The sequence below is a fragment of the Scheffersomyces stipitis genome, chromosome 2 (genome assembly GCF_000209165.1).
Source record: "Scheffersomyces stipitis CBS 6054 chromosome 2, complete sequence".
Classification (NCBI taxonomy): Eukaryota; Fungi; Ascomycota; class Pichiomycetes; order Serinales; family Debaryomycetaceae; genus Scheffersomyces; species Scheffersomyces stipitis.
The window spans coordinates 1,501,588-1,521,211 of NC_009042.1; the positions used below are offsets into that span (position 1 = coordinate 1,501,588).

The 19,624-nt window shown below is 41.3% G+C and overlaps 8 protein-coding genes across 8 annotated transcripts; 3 read left to right on the forward strand and 5 right to left on the reverse strand. All coding sequences in view use genetic code 12, as the record gives it.

Annotated features, from left to right (window-relative positions):
* Positions 1-28: 28 nt before the first annotated feature.
* TOM70 (mitochondrial outer membrane specialized import receptor) lies at positions 29-2,116 on the reverse strand (the record flags this gene model as incomplete). Its single annotated transcript, XM_001383024.1, has 2 exons — positions 29-1,905; positions 1,978-2,116. 2 exons carry the CDS (start codon positions 2,114-2,116, stop codon positions 287-289), a joined length of 1,758 nt encoding a protein of 585 aa, XP_001383061.2.
* A 762-nt stretch (positions 2,117-2,878) lies between these two features.
* Positions 2,879-4,804, reverse strand: PICST_81679 (hypothetical protein; the record flags this gene model as incomplete). Its single annotated transcript, XM_001383025.1, is given in 2 exon segments — positions 2,879-4,611; positions 4,624-4,804. The coding sequence occupies 2 exon segments, from the start codon at positions 4,802-4,804 to the stop codon at positions 2,879-2,881; spliced, it is 1,914 nt and encodes a 637-aa protein (XP_001383062.2).
* A 1,292-nt stretch (positions 4,805-6,096) lies between these two features.
* On the forward strand, positions 6,097-6,435 carry FPR1 (FK506 binding protein proline rotamase rapamycin-binding protein; the record flags this gene model as incomplete). Its single annotated transcript, XM_001382473.1, has 1 exon — positions 6,097-6,435. The coding sequence occupies one exon, from the start codon at positions 6,097-6,099 to the stop codon at positions 6,433-6,435; it is 339 nt and encodes a 112-aa protein (XP_001382510.1).
* Positions 6,436-6,655: 220 nt separating this feature from the next.
* On the reverse strand, positions 6,656-10,258 carry PICST_40974 (conserved hypothetical protein; the record flags this gene model as incomplete). The annotated part of the gene is made up of 1 exon (XM_001383026.1): positions 6,656-10,258. One exon carries the CDS (start codon positions 10,256-10,258, stop codon positions 6,656-6,658), a length of 3,603 nt encoding a protein of 1,200 aa, XP_001383063.2.
* Positions 10,259-10,668: 410 nt separating this feature from the next.
* Positions 10,669-11,352, forward strand: PICST_56464 (predicted protein; the record flags this gene model as incomplete). The annotated part of the gene is made up of 2 exons (XM_001382474.1): positions 10,669-10,920; positions 10,951-11,352. 2 exons carry the CDS (start codon positions 10,669-10,671, stop codon positions 11,350-11,352), a joined length of 654 nt encoding a protein of 217 aa, XP_001382511.2.
* Positions 11,353-15,895: 4,543 nt separating this feature from the next.
* Positions 15,896-17,230, forward strand: PICST_56436 (hypothetical protein; the record flags this gene model as incomplete). The annotated part of the gene is given in 3 exon segments (XM_001382475.1): positions 15,896-16,029; positions 16,051-16,125; positions 16,141-17,230. 3 exon segments carry the CDS (start codon positions 15,896-15,898, stop codon positions 17,228-17,230), a joined length of 1,299 nt encoding a protein of 432 aa, XP_001382512.2.
* A 169-nt stretch (positions 17,231-17,399) lies between these two features.
* On the reverse strand, positions 17,400-17,942 carry PICST_29927 (predicted protein; the record flags this gene model as incomplete). Its single annotated transcript, XM_001383027.1, has 1 exon — positions 17,400-17,942. One exon carries the CDS (start codon positions 17,940-17,942, stop codon positions 17,400-17,402), a length of 543 nt encoding a protein of 180 aa, XP_001383064.2.
* A 509-nt stretch (positions 17,943-18,451) lies between these two features.
* Positions 18,452-18,950, reverse strand: PICST_54497 (predicted protein; the record flags this gene model as incomplete). The annotated part of the gene is made up of 2 exons (XM_001383028.1): positions 18,452-18,673; positions 18,729-18,950. Coding segments are annotated over 2 exons (444 nt in total), but the record flags the coding sequence as incomplete, so codon positions are not given.
* Positions 18,951-19,624: the final 674 nt, after the last annotated feature.

Below are 19,624 nucleotides of genomic sequence, written 5' to 3' on the forward strand. Positions count from 1 at the left end.
CGAAATTTTCTTTTTAGAATTTAAATAAGAAAGTAATATATATACAATTAACATCGACATAAACTAGGTAATGAGAGAATGAACCGAATAGTGGGCAAACAACAGAAGCAACATTTGCAAACATTTACAAGAAGTGGATTTTCAGTTTTGAGGCAAAAGATAAAGACGATATAGTACAAAAGCGTTTTGTTTTATTCTTCATTTCTAATGCAATGATGAAAAAAATGCTATACTTCTCCAGTGACAAGCTTCACCTTCATGAATCATATGAATCTTACGATACCTTTTATTGAAGAACTCCGTTTTGTGCCATGAGCTCGGAGATCTTGGCAGTCAAAATGGGGTCCTGTTTAATTCTCTTTTGCACCTTGGTGGCTTCGGCAAACGAGGTGGCCTGGACTTTTTCTTCGTAGCTTCTGGCCAAGTCAGACGACTCTTCAAATAACACGATGGCGTCTTCCACTTCATCCTTCTGCAATTTGATCTGCGCCAAGGTGATTCTGGCTAATTCAGATTTTGGATCCAATTCACAGGCTTTGTTCAACAATTCACCTGCTTCGTCGATTCTCTCAAAGCTTTCTCTGGAAATGATGGAGGCTTTGTTGATCAAAGGTAAGGCTCCAACAGAGAAGTTTGGCAAGCTTTCTTGTAATCTGGCAGCAATATCGAACTGCTTACAAGCACCTTGGATGTCACCTTTATCAGCTAAAATTTCACCATAGTAGTTTGGCACTTCTGGAGAGGTAGCAAACTTCAACTTTGCTTCAGTGAACTTTTCGTTAGCTGCTTCAATGGATCCATTCTTGTAGGTTATGCAAGCGAGTTGAATATAGGCAAACACATTGTCTGGGTTCAACTCTTTAGCCTTTTCGAAGTTAGCCTGGGCTTTGGATAAGTCTCCAGTAAGGTAAAACAATTGACCCAAGTGGTAGAAGATATCTGGACAATTAGGGTCCATCTCTTCAGCCTTAGCAAAGTCACTAAGGGATTCGGTATAAGACGACTTGTCGGCGTTGATCAAAGCTCTGAAAATATACGATCTAGGTCTTGGTTTCAAGGCGATGGCTTTTTCCAAATGAGAGGCAGCAGAGGCAGGATCGTTCTTCAAGAACTGGAATGCAGCCAAGTACTCCAAGGCAATCGAAGCCTTAGCAGCTTCTTCCGAGTCCTTGCTCAATTCTTCAACATTGTAGGCTTCTACAGCTTGGTTGATCAAAGTATCAGCATCCTCGTAGGCTTGTGGGGTATTGGAGTTTATATTTTTGAGTGCCTGGTAGAGGAAGGCATCAGCGCCTGTAGACTCTTCAGAGATGCCTTCTGGTTCAGTTTCTTTCAAGAAAGCTCCAAAGAACGAGCCGATGGTGGCAGCAGATGGCAATCTCAATTCCTTAGGCTTGGAATCCACAATCTTCATCGACTGCTTCTTCAATACTCTTTCCAAGACTTGTTCGATAGACTTGTTTGAGAATCCACCGTAGATCGTTAAAGCGGTCAAGTCAAACATGGCATCTGCGTAGTTTTCAATACATTCGTAAGAGGTGGCACGACGCAAGACACACTTGGTGTAGTCTGGCTTCAATTTGATGGCCTCGGTGGTGTCTTTAATGACGTTGACGTGATCGTTGAGGGCCGAGTAGCAGGCCAGTCTGTTGGAGTAGAAAATAGGGTCCTTCTTCAACAACAAGGCAGCTGTATAGAAGGCAATGGCCTCGGTGTATTTTTTGGCTTTGAATTCGTTGTTTCCGTCCTCCTTCAAGGCCAAAGCCCATTCTTCCTTCTCCTTGTCAGACAAGTTGGCAATGGTCTCTTCATTAATATCGGGTAATCCTTCCAGAGTTACAGGGTAAATGGCATCCTTTGGTTCAGTCGAAACAGTCTTCTTTTCAGCTTTAGCAGCCGAAGTTTCTTCAGATGAGGATTTGGACTTTTTTGACTTTTTCAGCTTCTTCTTCTTGCTGCTGGCTCCAGAATCGGCACCGGAATCGGCAGTGGAGCCGGTAGAGGTAGCCTGGGTCTCCCTGTAGTACAAGTAGGCACCTGTAGCAGCTGCTGCCGCCAACGAGGCCACAACAATGGCGTTTCTGTTTCTGGCGAGAAAGCTCGAGGCGTCGGACATCGTCAAAAGGTACTAGAGAAAAGCTGCTAGAAAAGAGACTAGAGTAGTTTGCCTCTTTTTAGTTTTCATGCCTGAAGAATTTTCGATTGGCAATTTTTCACTGGCGGAAAGTTTTGGATTCGAGACGACCGCGCGGATAGGCCTATAATTCAAATATTTATGGAAGCTAAAACAGATTTGAAGGAGAGTAAGACTGAGACAATAGTGTGATTCTATGGCCATATTGAGTGTAGTTTGTTGAAAATGATATAAATGTAACGGCCGCTTGGAATTGATAGTGGTGGTATATCTTGTTTTTTTTTATTGCTGTGTTCCACCACTACTTAATAGAATCTATTTACTACAATCTTTTGAATGTTCTGTATATTCTTATTCCATCTACGGCTCTATCTGGCATATACTCTTATCTAAATACTGACTATTGCCAATTGACATAGTACCTGACAATTTCTTTAGTTTTCTGACCTCTTGCTATCACCGACTTGCTCAATTGGTCTCGTATTGTGGCTTTGTTGCTTTCTCTCTCCTTGTATGTGATATTTGTGCTATGGAAATACAGTATACATAAAATCAGTAAGCGATTCAAATGACAATCACAGCTCAAAGTGCTCCTTCGATCTGATTTCAGAATTGGATCCTTCTCTCTATATATCTCGTATCTTTCCATCTCTTACCGTTTCATTTTGCAGCCACTCAGTGCTACTTATCATGAGTAAGTATCGTTAAAATACAACTTAATACATTAATCTTATTACTATTAGACTACGCTAAATTATGATAGTACTGTTCATGCTGCTGGTATCTTCTCCTAGCCCGGATATGCTCGCTATCGTCCTGGTAAGAAGACTCCCGCACAACGTCATCATAAGTAGGCAACTCACCCTCAACTTCTCCATTTCCGATGTCTTCAAGTGAGTTCTCCGAGTTTTCGAAGGATTGGCGTGCGTGCAATGGTGGCTTCTCAATAGAGACTGTACTAGGTCTCTTTGCAACATGAGGAACCGGTGGAGGAACGCCAGAGGAAATGCTGGATGTACGTGGTAAACTAGGCTGTGAAGCATTGGAATGTAATGTGCTGGTCATGTTCAACCCACTGAGAACCTTGATATTGGCACATTCCAAAGTGACAGATCTTGTTTTCTTATGGAATTCTCTGGAGCTACTGTGGTCTACAATCTTCTCGGATGAGAATACAGCTGTGATAGAGAGATTGTACTTTCTGGTGATATTGCATGTTTTGAAAGAAGGTGACAAGTGGTCAGGCAATATGCAATTCTCAAAGTACTTAGTAGGAATTTCAAGCTCATATACATTGGAAGCTTCAGGGTCTACGCCAACGGACGAGGGAGTTTTCATCTTGTGGCAATTCTTGAGGTCGAACTTCAAGTTTTTATAGCTATTATTGCACACATTGATCACTTCTTCATGACTACCGGTATGGATTTCATTGCCGTAGACGCCTCCTCCTTCCTCCAATACCGAGACTAATGTGATGGACGTCAAGTCTACAACGAGCTTCTGCAAATAAACAACACCTAATCCATTACTATCTTCTGGTCTTCCATATTCTGTCAAGGTGTATCGAGAAGGCTTCAACAAGGACATTAAATAGAGCTTGAAAGAAGGAGGTTTTGTCGGAATCAAAAAAGCAGGGTATCTAAATCTGACTTCAAACGAAAATGGAACATCTTTCGATTCAATCTCAGGGTAATATGCATGCAGACCCTGATTCTTGTGCACTGGAACCGGCGATGGTAAGTAGGTGCCAGGTTGCAGACCCATGAACTTCTGGAAAAACCCAGGTTTTTTAGGTGGAATGTCGGGAGCTTTAGGTAAGATTTTCTTTTCTGTTGCCTGAGGTGGAATCTTGACTCCCACGATCTCGGGTATTCTATCTTTGAAAATCAACTCCTTTCGTACAAACACTTCACGATACTCCTCGTATACGTGATTGTCAATTCTCAGGAAATGGTCGTCGATATCCAAAGGAAGAAATATGAAGGGATCATGGGCACGTAAGTTGGGCACAAAGAACGACGCTCTTTTACACGTTACTTTTACGAAATACGTTACGTTGGCAAACTCTCCGATCCCACTAAGAGAAGGAGGCAACTGGGTATTTACATGGTAATTCAGTTGTTTGTAGTTTCCACCGTTGTTTGATGAATTGCTTTGGTTTCCATTCGAAAAACTCTGCACCAATTGGTTTGCTCTGTTTCTAACAATTTCACTATTGAAGTTGCCGTTGTTGATAACTAAATCATTTCTATTCTTGTTGTACTGAATCTTGTTTGTGATCCCCAGAAGTTTGACACAGGCGTTGTTTAAAGGAATCTTGAACTCAAACGGATACGTATAGTTGCCCGGTGTCAAGGTGAACTCCTTTGCTTTAGACACCTGTCGAACATTGTCTGGAGGGAATACTATCATGGCATCGTACAAAACCTTATGGACATCCTGGATAAACCGTTCGTTTTGGTTGCGATTGCGATTGCCTCTGCGATGACGATGGTCATTTCTGATCCTGAGCTCAGTGCGTGCAACACCTTCAAGTTTGACTTGGATATAGTTAAGTGTGATGGAGTTGGTTACTACGAGAGTTATCGTACCCTTGATGATATCGTAATTGGTGAAAGTACCACCAGTGGAAGAGCGGTCGATCTCTACAATGACGTCTGAGGAACCCATATTGAATGAATTGTAAAAATGATAGAAATACGAAAACGAAATATGAAGTTACAAATTAAGCTGATGAAAGATGTGAAATTGGAATTGAGATTTCTGAAATATAAGGAAAATGAGAAGTATATTTCAATGAACTTCCGTTGGATTAATGTAGATGAGATGAAAACGATAGACGGCTTCAACAACTATTGCAATGAGGTTTGTGAACGAGATATTCTCTGTTTCAGTGGATTCTGTGACTCTGCGATACTTCGCTAATGAGATCCAGATAAGATGAAGTCTAGATAAGATGAGTGGATTACGGGAAGACCTCACTATATGCCTAATATAGAGAGAACCCAATGGGAAATATCTTCACAACCTTGCTATTCTAGAAAAACAAGATTACCAAATTGTTACTCTGGTCTTCAATATGAACAGAGAAGCCTGGCGTTGATGCAGGGATGTCCACATATAGCAATCCCAGGCATGAGCATTTGTAAAGGCTGTGCGCTACCAAAGTCACGGAGAAGTCATGATAATGAGGACGGAGCCAGGGCTATTCACAAAGTTCGTACAGGATAGAAGCGAAACTTTGGCAATTCTGCTGTAGATAGACTTGCCCAACTTGGAGTTAGCCATGTGAGGAAGTTCGTCCATAAAATTAGGTGGCCAATTCTAAAGATAGAAAGTTCGTACAGAGATCTGTATGGAATACCAGTTTTTCTTCAAAGGATTCTTATCTAAATTCTGGTTATATCTCACGGTATGAATCTTTTCTAATTCTTCATCTTAAAGAGGTTTTAGAGCCTTTAGAGCTTTTAAGAACTAATTTCTATTCATAGTTCTATCAGATAGAACTGTTTCTTCGGCTTGAAGCAGCAGTTGCCCGATCTGATATGAAGGAACAAAATCCACACTCGCTTGTGGACTTCTGAAACGTACGATCACCTCAAATTGCGCTCAATTGTCATGGTCTCCATTTACAACCTTGCAATTGCGTATAACCGAAGATGAACTCGCGACCATGGCCCTTCTCCTTCTCATCTTTCTTCTCTCACCTGTTCTAACCTTCTAACCACTATCCTTTCCTTACATCTCTGCTCGAATCTGGTAGCGCAGCCAGTCGTGCCTTCCCCATTCGACTTTTCCAACGATATCATCCGACCAGTGCTGAGGTTCTACGTGATCAGTCCTCTCTACGCTTCTTTTACCATTTGTCTCTTGTTATGTTGTCAGTGCCTCGTACCGGACTCTTATTCAAGAACTCGATCCGTAGCTCCCCTCAATTGCGCCTTTTTTCTCGCTCCTCCATCATGTCTGCTCCAGCCACTACTCAAATCGAAGTCTTACAAGAAGGTGATGGTAAGACCTTCCCAAAGATCGGCGACTTAGTCACCATCCACTACACCGGAACTTTGGAAAACGGCAAGAAGTTCGACTCGTCCCGTGACAGAGGTAAGCCATTCCAATGCACTATTGGTGTTGGTCAAGTCATCAAGGGCTGGGACACTGGTATTCCCAAGTTGAGCTTAGGCTCCAGATCCAAGTTGACGATTCCAGGTCACGAGGCTTACGGCCCAAGAGGTTTCCCAGGATTGATTCCTCCTAATGCCACCTTGATTTTTGACGTTGAATTGATCGGCATCAACTAATCGTAGTATATTGTTGGGTTATCTAGATTGATTTCTAATATATATATATGCCAGTTAAGTATTTGCTCAATGAGTCAATTGAGTGATGGCAGAATAATTTGATTGTAGAATTGAAATAGACGCGCCATCCTAGTAATGATTCTATTACAATAAGTCCAGCATCAGAATCCAAACTACGATTCCTAATCTTATTTGAATCAAGCTATTTATTGACATAGTACTAGGTACTCCAGTATAGCTTCGAGCCTTTCACAGCTACATTATCGGAAACAGACAATGTAGGCAAACCAACCTTGTACTGAACATCATACACCTTGAACGTTGGCAATTGAATCTTCTCACCTGCTTCAGACGTTTTTGCATAAAACTCCATAAAGTGTCTTCCAAATGGAAGAACAGGGAACGCTGCTTGTTTCACAGGTACAATATTCCTCACATCCAGGAAGTCCCATGTCAGACTAGGATCGTCCGCATCCATTTGCGTAGTAAATGTAAAGATACGCGGAGTAGGATTCTCTAATATATATGTAAGCTTGACTTTACCCGCTTCCTTTACATCTTCATCTAGAACCAAAAGAACTCGAGGATCAGATAATGGAAGTGTGATTTCCCAATCCTCACTCTTAAAATTATTGACAAGACCATCTTTCCGCTGCCAATTGATAGAAACTGAAGTAACCATTGGAGCATTCCTATGAGAGAACCCACTTCTACTACTGACGGTGAAGAGCTGGTGTATTCTGCCATCCTTTTCAAATGCTGACGATACCATTACTACTTTCAATTCTGGGTTTCTTGATTTGACAGAGAACTCAGTATCAAGAATTCTTAGCGAACTGTTGGAATCTTCATATTTCTTGTATAAATCAGAAACAACAAGACTGCCCTGCCACAAACGAGTAGCAATAGGCATAGAAGTTCCCTGGCCATCGTCGCTTGGTGAAAGAATAAATGGCGACGGCATATCGATAGCATCTGCTCTATAACGAGGACTAATGATGTAGGAACATTTGAATGGTGAGTTAATTATTGGAAGAGTGTAGTTGGCAGTGTCATATACTGAATCTTCAATATCTTCATCTTCATCAGCTATCTCAGAAACAATAGTTTTGAGATCAATAACTATAGTGCTACCCCTTTCAGATACGCGAGAGTTGAGCAAATTGGGTGGACAATGCACACTAACATTCAATTGGTGAGATTCAGTAGCTTCGTTGGAGTCAGATTCGACAAGCGGATGAAGATCCAATGCTTCGTCGTCTTTCAATCCATCCCAATTGACTTGGGTTGTGATTCTAGAAGCAAAATCGAAGTCCTTCTGGTCGGCAATCACCTTTACCTTTGGACTTAAACTGATGCTCTTGTAGTTGATCTTTTGATTCTTGGGATGTTTGAAGTTTATCCTGAAAGGAATAGAAATCTTCTCCCCTAATATTAAACAATTGATATCTTCATCAGTCATCGTCACACTAACACTTGGTCTAAGTGGTAGGAAACGGATTGTGTTCCCAGAACGACCGTTTAAACGAACCTGCTTCTTATTTATTATCCCATTGGCCTCGTTGTAGAGTTCAGCGTGATGTGAAGATGAGTATTCATCAAACTCGTGCAATTCTGAATTATTTACAATAACGTGCTTGTCACCATTCCGGAATTCAACTTCCAGTTCAATTCTGATCGAAGAAATGTGATACGATCCGGATATCAGTGCTGTCTGGGAAAACTGAATAATTTTCAATCCATTTTCTTCATTAGGAAACAAATTACCTGTACCTATTAAAGTGTCACTTTCGTCACCTTCCTTAAGCTCAATCTTGCTGATCATTGAACTGTTATTTTGTCCATCATGAATCAACTTCACTTTCTTGTTTCTCTTCGTTTTCTTGGAGTCAGATCTTTCAAATTTTACTATTATACTCTTGATATTAATAAGTGCAGAGTAATCTTTTTCGAAAAGCTTCTTGATAACTGAAAGGTCAGCGACTGAGGTTAACTTGATCTGGGTAATGTATCTATCGTATAAGTAAGTATCTTGATGAAGACTTTCATTCAAGATCAATGGAGAAGTTTTGAACAACTTCACTTCATTGTTAATAGCAATTTCAGATGAATTCTCAAATAGACCCTGAATAGGATATTTTTGATGGATATTGAAAAAAGGCTTTAGAGTTGCAAGTTTGAGAAAACTAGACACCTGCTTAATTGGATCTTTCGTGGAGGAATAGCATTGAACCAATTTCTGGAGTATCACACTTGATACGCTAGTCTTCATTGAGATACTCTTGTAGGATCTCTCGTAATAACTTATAGCTTCTTCCAACGCTCCAAGCATGTAGTACTCTTCTGCTATGAGATAGTTCAAATACAGAATCAATGCTTCAAAGTATTCTTCTTCGGCATGAGCTTGTGTTTCAGGAGTTAGAGATGCAATGGAATCACTCAACAATTCGATTTTATGCTGAACCATATCCCTTTTATCTTTGTATTTGAATAAGTAGTTGAATCTAGTAGTGGGCATCTTCTCGGAAGGTATAAGATGTTCATTTGACTTTAAGTACACCAATCCTGGATTTGTTATCACTTCGAATGAATATGCCTCTTTGAATTTAATACCGCCAAAGAAACCTATCATGCCAGAATTGGGCTTGAGTTTTTTCTTGGAATGGGTACTGGCTATAATGGACAGTGGAACTAATTTCATAAGTTCAGCCAACCATTCGTACTGAACAGATACCCAATTATTGTTCACTTCTGAAAATTCAGGTTCCAGGACACTGAGAACGTTAGCAATATGGGCTCTGTGTTTCTTTAAAGCCACCAACGGTTCCTCTGTGGAGAAGTAACCTCTGACAATATGAAATGCTAGCATGTCTATCAACGATCTGAAATGGAAATAGAGCTTCAAGTCATGGTCTGAAATAGAGTCCAAGTCGAATATCCTGCTGTGAAACGTATCCCTCATGATATCAATTAACGACTGATAAGCTACTTCTAGCAATTTCAAGCTTGGTTCTAAATCGTGAGGTGCTATAAATTGGTCAATAATAATGATTTTGATCAAATTTCGAGTTTCAAGAAATTTGGGAGACAACTCTATCTGTGTATCTATCAATCTTGTTGAAGGAATGGAGTAGTATTTCTTGTGCCGTTGCTCTATCTTGTACTTAATGTTGCTGTAGAAGTCTACTGCCAGGCTCTTCAAGTTGGATAGGAGCGTGGATACCAAGATTTCTGTGTCTCTAGCCAATGTTGCTGCAGAATCATGGAGATATAATAAACCAACAAGACGAGGCAAGCCGGTCAATTGGCGCAATTTATTGATTCTTTCGTCGTCTTCGTTGGGATCAGGTGATGAAGAAACAATGATGGCTATTAATTTGACACTCTGTTTCAAGCAGTTTTTCTTCAATTCATTGATTACAGTAGCCAACTTCACATCGTCTGCAACGTCAGAAGGCAATTTGAGTATCGAAACATACGCAAATGGGATTTCTTCAATATATTTGGACAACCACTGATGGGGAAGAATCCCGTTGGGAAAGATGGGTGAGCTTTGATTGAAGGGAGAAATGTTCGAATGTTCGTTCAGAGATGATATTTCGCGCTGTGGAAGCTTTTCATCTCCTTCAACTAATTCAATAATATACTTTGTGCTCAGAAGTCTATTTTTGATAATGGAATTGTCCCATACCTTATGTGAAATGTCGTAGAGATGAATGAATTTGCGGATATTGATGACGACATCAGCTGAAATTTCACCCAGAACATGGATTCTGAGGTACGGTGCCAACTGCTGGAGAAGCAATTGGTTATAATTGTCCATGGAAATGAGGTGGAGAGAAGAAGGTATAGAATAATGGTGCTGGAGAGTTTCAAAATTTGTATATTTGAAGTTAGTTACTTGAATGGGTGTGTGCAGGAGATTAGATTCTGGGGCATTCTATCGAGAGAAGACCAGAGAAACTGCCAAAGACTTTTATAAATTTTAAAGGATTTTCCAGGTGATTATGAATTGCAAAACTTGATCTTTTTCTATTGTCTCATAAAGCTGCTACAATTTATGGAAACTGTGCAATAGTCTTCAGTTTTGAGCCTTAAGCAATAAGCTCTTTTGAAGAAATACAGATAGACTGTCTGCAGTCGTAAACAATTTATATTAGGATTACTCAGAATTTTTCATCGCTATATTCCTTCTTTCTATTTGCTACTAACTTTACATTCAGATCTTCAAGGATGTCAGACCCGATTAATGCCAACCCAACTATCATAGATGTTTCTGCACTTCCCACGAGAATTTCGGCCTCGCTGGATAAGCTGAAAAGCAGGCACGATGAGCTATTTGAGAGAGTGCTATCACTTTCTTTAGCCCCAAAGAAGCATTCTTTAAACATCGACAATCTTACACTTCCAGATTTGGTATCAGATATAGAAATGGAGTCTCCCACAGAAGACGAGTTGCTGGATGCTATAGTTGAAGAATCTGAGGTCGAGCATGAAGAAGAAGCTGATGATGAGGATGAAGATTTGATAGACGAACAAGAGATATTCGATCTCATATCTACCATCTCAGATCCTGAACATCCTCTTACTTTGGCCCAGTTGGCTGTAGTTAATTTGGAAGATATCAAGGTGACACACGGTGTCAATAAGAAAACTGATATTTCTGAAGTGTTGATCAAGATTACACCCACCATCACACATTGCTCGTTGGCTACATTAATTGGTTTGGGCATCAGAGTCAGATTGGAAAGATGCCTCCCACCAAGATTCAGAATCAGGATATTCATCAAGGAGGGCACTCATCAGTCTGAGAACCAAGTAAACAAGCAGCTAAACGACAAAGAAAGAGTTGCTGCAGCTTGTGAGAATCTGCAGTTGTTGACCGTGATTCTGCAGATGTTGAGCACCTGTAAGTAATATTAATGAACGTACAATTATGATGAAATTGCAATATAGATTACAATATACTTGAATCTGATCTTTATGGGTTATTTTGAACTAGAGATTAATTATGCAGACTATGGTGTTCTCTCGTATAACCATGTTCTCGATTGCCTTACATGTACAATATCTTACAAAAGATACTTTGACTGGATCGAATTAAAAGTATTAATACTATAAACAAAGCCGATATAAAGAACTGTAGTAAAATTACATGTACGTCGTGAGAGATTAAATAATAGTAGAAATAGGAAAGCAATAAAAGTAAAGAAGAGCGTCCTTGATAAGTTCTTTGTTTCGACAATGGCAGCAACGGCTACAGCAACGGCTTCAAGCCCAGTGCCAGGCAAATCTATTGCTGGCTCTCTTTCTAGCAGCTTTCAACGAACCGTGCTGGAAGATGGTAAGATAGCCGACTTCATTTTAGCGTAGTCCAAGATCATCTGGGTGGTATCAATGATGATGAATTTTAAAACTCTCTTCTTGATGAAGTCGAGGTATTTCACCCATTTGTCGTTGTAGCCGGTCTTGTTGTTGTCGTTGACAACGATGGTGAGTAAACGTTCTGTGATGACCAACAATCTGATCATGTGTACATAGTAGTCGTACTTGTCCTTCTGGTTTTCTTCTCTCTGTTGCGACGACATTACTGGAGCTGAAGAAAGAGCAGGTGTGCTGGGATGAGAATTAGGTGTGAACCTGTTCTCGTTGACTTCGGGAGACCAGCCATTACTAACTCTTCTTCTAGAGCCAATTGACGATGTAGTGGTGACTGTGGTGCTCACACTGTTTCTATTACTGTAGTTGGAGTCTCTCGACATGTTTGAATTTATCGAACCAGCCGATTCGCGGTGTTTCTTGAGTTTGTTGTAAATTCTCGACTTTCCAAGAATGCTGTTGATGGCACCTTCCTGAGTTCCGTTCCCGTTGGCGTTGGCATTGCCGTTCTGATGAACAGTAGGCAATTCGCCAGTAGAATCATTGTGTCCCAGCAAAACCCCCAGGAATCTTCTTCTGGGAGCCATCAATGGCAGGCCGTTGATGCGCTTTGGATTAGAAAGAGAGGTTGAGCTGATATGGTTAACAGAACCGTTGTTGGAGTAGGAGTACGATCCAAATGTCTTCTGCGAAACAATGGAGTTTGTGTTGGATGCAGTTCTGTTCAAGCTGGAGAAGTCGTCTTCGTAGACATCTTCTCGAACAGATGGCGGATGGGTATAGATAGGGGAAGGATGCACTTTGACAGGGCACTCGTACACCTTGTAGGCCATAAGCAACTTCTCGTAGTAGTTCAACGTCGTATCGACGTTAATTGGCAGGTCGACATTAGTGGTCAAGTCAAGCTCAATCATGTTGTTGATCTCTTGAAGCATCGTCGTTTTGATCTTGATATCCTTGATGAAGACGTCTGGTTGGGCCCAGATATCGTAGGGAAACACTACTTTGGGAATGATCTCGACGATCTTGTCGGGACGAGGCAATCTGGCGGGGGGATCTTGTACCAACATGGCCTTGGGATCTTCCAAGTTCAATATGTGGGTCAAAAAGAGACATATTAAGTTGTACTTCTTGGCGTCAACGGGGATTGAGAGCAGAAGTCTCTGGAAAGGCTGTTGGAGGTCCCGGGGCGAGTGAGTCTGCACTCTTGTCTGTTCGACGGCGTTGCAAGACATTTTATAAGTATGAGATAAGGGATATGTGATAAATAAGTTGATATTAGTGAATAGGTAGATACAGTCAATTCTTCAGGGGCAACAAGGGTTAGCTAGAATGTTGGAGCAATCTCTATATCTCTAGCACAGATATGAATCGGATCACAGAGCGATGGCACTTGTGGCACGGCGTCTGGTTGTATTGCCTGGAAGTCTACCGAACGCTATCTAGGCAAAAGGATACTCTGTTCAGAAGAGGTAAAAGGCACTTGTGACAAAGTGGTCAGTGTGGGGCAGCAGTGGAACGCTTGCGATGGTTACTCTTACTGTTGTCTTGTGCTGACGGTAGTCAATAGAAACAGCAGCAGAAAAGACGGTTTATAATATGGAAAAGAACGATAATAATATATTTCAAAAAAATAGCACCAGTAAATATAACTTCTCCCTTCTGTTCACGAGCGCAAGCCACTATCTGCGCTAGCTGTAGGTTAGGATTTTTAGAGCAGAAATAAACCATGTTGTGTTTTTTTTTAATTCTTTATACGGAGGACAGCCTTAAAGTTGGAAACGCGCAAAAAATAAATGAAAAAAAGAATCCTCCGCTCGCCTAACGCGCACGGTGTGCAGGAGCAGGCTGCTAATTCTGGTAGTTAAAGACGGTAGAAATCTCACAGGCTCTTGTAAGCGCCGGCGCGAGATAATAATAGGAAAAATAGCGAGAAATGGCACTGAAATGGCACAGAAATCGTACAGAAATTGCTCCGAACCGCTCACCAGTAGTCCAACTAGCTTGACAAGCTGTCTGGAACAAAGGCATGGACGAATAATAATAGAAATAATGGAAAAATTAATCTACGGTGCTCAGAAAATACGCTTAAACTTCTGGAGCTCGGATCACAATCTTTCCTTATTGTGGTGCTGGAGGATGGAACTGGACTGAATCGCATCAGTAGAATCTCACTCTCGCGTTGTGTCGCTGTGGTCTTCCTGTTTCTCGCTATTTGGTGGTTTCACTCCGCATTTCTCGCAGCTTCTCCGCTTTCGTTCTCCCTCTTTCTGCTGCCGTTTTCTACAAATGAACTCGCCATTCATTCTTCTCTCGCGGTTTCTCACTTGCCCTCGCTATCTTCTCTCTTCACTTTCACCTTCACCAAGCCTGAAACGTTTTACATTTGTATGGCACCGTACTTCGCTACGCCGAGGACTGATCCAGCAGAACGCACAGTCTAGCACCATACAAAACCTAAAACTTCTCCTGTGCAAATCCTCAGCTTCATGTACTGGGGCAGCCTCACCTCCCTTTTGGTCCAACGCATTACTGGTTTGGGCTCGCAAAATCAGTATCGTGTCACAAACGCTGCCGCGAACCAGCCTTAGGGAGAGAAACAGTCACATGCTTCTCATCACGTGTATACACTTCTCCCAATGTGGGAACTGACGTCTTTGACGTGGGCGACAGCGTGGTGAAACTCGACAGCTTCGGTTCAATGTTGTTGTGGTAGTGAATATACCGCTGTTGGTTGTTGTTGGTTGGTGCTATCCGCTGTTTGTGGTGTGTTCAAGTGGCGGTAGCTGATGTGGATTGCGAAAAATGACTTCACGGAAATTTCGCAGCGGCAGGTTCCAGAACTCGTACGAAGCTGTTTTCGGCAAAAGTTGCAACCGTACCTCACATTTTCTCTCTGTCAACGCTGGAGAATGTTTCGCAACGTTATGGCAGAATGGCTCGTCGCTGCTCGTCTCTCAACTCACGATACGGAAATTTGCCAGCCCCTCCGCCGTTGTTTGTTGTTTACCTTCTCTCGTATGTCTTCTGCCGTCCCAGGCTCCTTCATGTAGCTAATTACAAACGTACATAATTGCAAACCGAGTTTCACCTGGTGCACTAAAATACTTAATTCTTAGCCTCAGAACTACGAGGTCGAAATGCAGGGTTTGAAACAGAGCCTGATAAGACCCTTGCTGAGGAACGTAACCACGCCAACGGCCATCAATTATAAACAAACAAAGGATCACCAGCCGGTGTTCTGTGGACAGTTAGCGTGGTGCCTTACTTCTACGTGAGGTGCGGTCGCTGGGTTGTTGTTGTGTTGCTAGCCTGCTCGTGTATTCTGTATGGACCGCGTTCGCTTATTCTCATGGGGTTTAGTCTCATTGTTCTTGTCCGCTCAGGCTTAAAACGAGTGTGCTTCTCTCAGCTCTAGACTTGCAAATCATGCTGCCACAGGATTCATTAGATTTAACCAGTTTGACTCCCTGGTGCCGTTCTGGCTGGTCTAGTCACTTTCGCCTACCTGGAATGCGATTGTAGGTCTGGTTGTATCTGCAATCGAGTTAGCTAACTCTAGAAGACACACTGTCTACATTCTGTCTACTCTGTCTACATTCTGTCTGCTCTTTCTACTCTTTCTACTCTTTCTTCTCTTTCTGCTCTCCGAATTCTTTCTATTTTTCTTCTTCTCGCCAGTTTCAATCTTTTGTGTCTTCCTTCTCTGCTCCGCTATCAGCCACTGGCGTCTGATCTCCACGTCGTGTCAGTTCGCCTCCCATTGTTTCCACTCTTGCGTATTTGTTCTTCGAGCGCTGTATACATGGCACTTGCCCTTTTCGGCTGCTGCGGAACTTCCTTCACACTACATACAAAATAATCTTCAGTATCAGAGTCTACCACGAAAACACTCCCTGCTAGACAAGAGCACTGAAACCGATCCCATCGTAAAATAAACACGTCAAGACGTGTCTCGTTTCACATCTGTCACAGCTGTCTGCTCTATTTCGGTCAACCTCGTAATTTACTTTCCACTCGGAACCCTTTCTGCGTAATTTCACCATCCCATCGCCGAGAATTAGCGTAGCTTCACTGCATTATGTTTTCGTCCAAAAAACCGAAATTCTCGTTTGATCTCGTCATCAACGAACTCACAAACATTCCTCAAGTCTCCGGGTCGTGCTACATCGATCTACAGATTAGAGATGGGAAGAAAAAGATCCCCAATATCAAGTACACCCACATAGGAGGAAGCATCTTCGATGACTCGTCCAAAAGTGCAGACACTTCGACTCTGACCACTCTCAGCCTGCAAGGCACAGCTAGCACGTCTGTCACGTCAAGTTCTGCTCACGTATCGTCTACAACATCCAAGAAAAAAATCCATAATTTCAGATGTGTTTTCAACTACAGACTCAGCTGCAATTTGAAGTTTCCTTTAAAGAAGAAGGACAACTTGATTGGTAACAAATGGTTGATAATGAAGGTTCATTACGTTTCAGAGGTAAACAAGCCCAGTAGCCATACTTCCGGCGATACACATGAGCACCACCACTACCAAACAGTCGAAATAGGCAAGGTTGAAATCAACCTTTCAGAGTACTTGAACTTCAAGGATCCTGTGACATCTAAATATTTACTTAAAGATGCTAAAGTCAACTCCATTCTCAGCTTAACAATAGCGTTGAAGGAATTGCCGACCTACTATGATTTCCACACTCAATTGCAGATCCAAGATGTTCCCACCAATTTGAGCCATTCCAACTCGACCAAGCTGAACTTGAATATATCTGCTTCTAAGAAACGATCAAATGCGACGACGTCGTTTAATGTTCCCGAATTCGAAAGGAAGAACGTCTTTGGAGGCATCCAGAACGTTCTTTCCGAGAGCGGAACAGCCACTCCTGTGCCCGTAAGCACATCCACTCCTCTGGGAGGGCTGTCGAACTCTTCTGCCTCTAGCGACATTTCATCAGAGAAGAATCTGAAACATTCAGCCTCGAAAGTCAATAGTGGACTCAGTGAATCCAAGACTAAGACTTCTACGAAATCACATTCCTTTTCAGGAGTGAACCGTTCAGATAACAATCTGAACCTCACCAACCATTCGCACAATAGCCAGAAGTCCAACGTCATTATGGATCCCATTGTCAGCTCTTTATACAGTAAAATATTGGAAAGCACATGGGACCCTGAGTTACAGCCGCTTTTGGACTACAATCCGGAAAAATGCATTAATGACATATTTGACAATCCAGAAAACCCATTGGGGATCAACCCTAAATTATCGGCCAAAATGGGTAAATGGAATGACGATGAGGGCGATGAAGATAGTGAACTTCGGGATATAAATGGCTTGATCAGTGAAGTTAGGTTTAGAGACGATCTCCGCAGCTGGACTGTAGACGTCAATAAACTCAATGTAATTAAATAGATGCCATAAAGTATATGTCATACATTGAAAACATGAAAATTAATGTAAAAGTTCAAAACAAGTTCTACAGCTTTACCAAACGCTACTATCTTTTGCTACATTTGCAATGGCATTGATTGGTAAACCAGAAAAAATATAGACATCTACATAAAATGCTTAGCCCTGTATATCAGACACTTGTTTCATCTATTATTGTAGATACTTTCTTGTATGTGACTTCTAGCCTTTCTCTCCCAATATGTATCCTGGTTCTCAAACGTTTTCTACCGTGGTCGATCTGATCCAACAAGTCACATAGGAGGGATGATAGTTGACTTTCAAAGTCCTGCGTTGTTCTTTCCATTGTAGCCTCACCTTCACTTTGTTCATTCTCTGGAGTTCTAGAATTGACGTCTGGAGTGTTGCATTCAATCAGTGAAGTCACCATATTTCTTCCTAGGGGCAGCGGAACATAAGGCAAGTAGTTGTGGAAATTGCACTTTCCTGGAAGTGCTCTTCTACAATCATCTCTATAGCAGCGGAAGTGTCTGGTGTCGTAAGTGCCTTTGTGCATTCCCCATTGCACTACTCTTGCGTAGTTGTTGGTTATGGAGTTATGATCTATTTGGGTCAAAATGGATGGAGCAGGAGGAAATGGAGAGAATGGGTCGTCGCTAGCATCATGGAAATTTTCGTCGCCAAACTCGTTACCATTTTCCAATTGCAAGGACATATGTGACTAGCAGAAATAGCAAGTGATAGCTATGGCCGTTGGTAGTGGGAGATGGTAAAAGTAATTGGCGCCAGTTTTCGCAGCAATTCTACATTAAATAGTTGAATTGCCGCAAAATTACTACGAAAAAAAATTAACTAGTTGGAACACAAAAGACTCATAAATGAAACACAAAGATGTTCGAGATAGCAAGAGTAAAACATTGACATAGAATAAATACAACAAAGACAAATGGCAATATACTTACGGTACCAGTGATTCAACTATAATACAGGCATATAATTTGAAATTATATAGTACATACATGTCTGACGACTCTTAGCTTTGATTCCCTGAGGAACGGAACTTATGATATATACCTTGTATAGTTCAAAAGAAAAAGACACAACTATGTCGATGAAATAAATGAATGGGGGACGTAATCATTACATATTTTCCTCGCCGGAGAAAGTAGTCTACAACTGAAAGTTTGCTAATCTGTCAAAATTTAAACATTGAAGCCTGTTGGCCTAGTTCTGGGCTTGGTTGGTGTTGCTGTGTGCATTAGCATTGGCGTTAGCGTTGTTGCCGTTGAAACGACGGCCCGAGTTGTAACCTCCTCCGTTTCTGTTTCCTCCTCTTCTATTGTTGTTATTAGTGTTGTGGCTGTAGTTGCTGTTTCCTCTTCTCTTTTGGTTTCTGTTTCTCTGTTCCATGTTCAAGATGTTTTGTTCTTTAGCATAGTCCATTATCTAGAAGGTTAGTACCCGAATATTCTATTAGGAATCTTGATGAAAATATACATACTTCTTCTGGCAATCTCAAGTACTTGATGTGGTTTCCTCTGATGTAGACTTCAGGAATCTTCAAGAAAGTCTCCCCATTAGAAGATGTCTGAATGACATCCTTCAACGTCAAGTTCATCCACGAATCACAGTTGACTAGGCCACCGTTCAAGGTCTCGCCATTCTTCAATTCTATCAATATCTGCTTTGTCTTAGCAGCTGTTAACAAGTATAATGGTAACTGGGAAATGTTAGTATTCTTTGTGTTTTCAAAAGAGCAAAAACGAAAAACAGAAAACAAAGAGTTTTTCTTTTATAATGCAATCACATTTCTGATCGCCCGAGTTCGATTCACTTACCATTTCTATTATGCTAGCATGGATTCTTAGCTATCTATATAGGTTCTCCAATGTCTATCAACACCCAGATTAAGTTTTTTCATCATTCCTTCTTTGACCTGTGCACGACCGTATGCATATAGACTCACAATCAGTATTAGATCTGCCAAAGATAGAAAGGTAGACACTGAAGTATGAGGGCTTAATAGCTGAGAAAGAGAGGAAGTTACGAGTATTCATATAAATGTGCAACCTGTGCATCAACTTGTCTTTGGTGGGAATTTTTTGCAAACCAAAATTTTGCAACCACATAAAATTCGTGCAGCGTCTATACAATATAGAAGAGTGATTTTTGATGGCTTTTCACATAATTGATATTTTAAAATCAAAACCTGGATCGACGAATCATCTTCTCTCAAAGCAATTGATTTTCCACCACTTGATATCTCTGAATAGCCTCTAATTGTTCACTCCTACTTCTTATTGGTAGTATTGTTTCTTATTCTTGTGGTTGACATAGCACACATTTAAAACATTACTTTCCTCCGAGCAACTCAACAGCCAAATCCCCAACAATCGT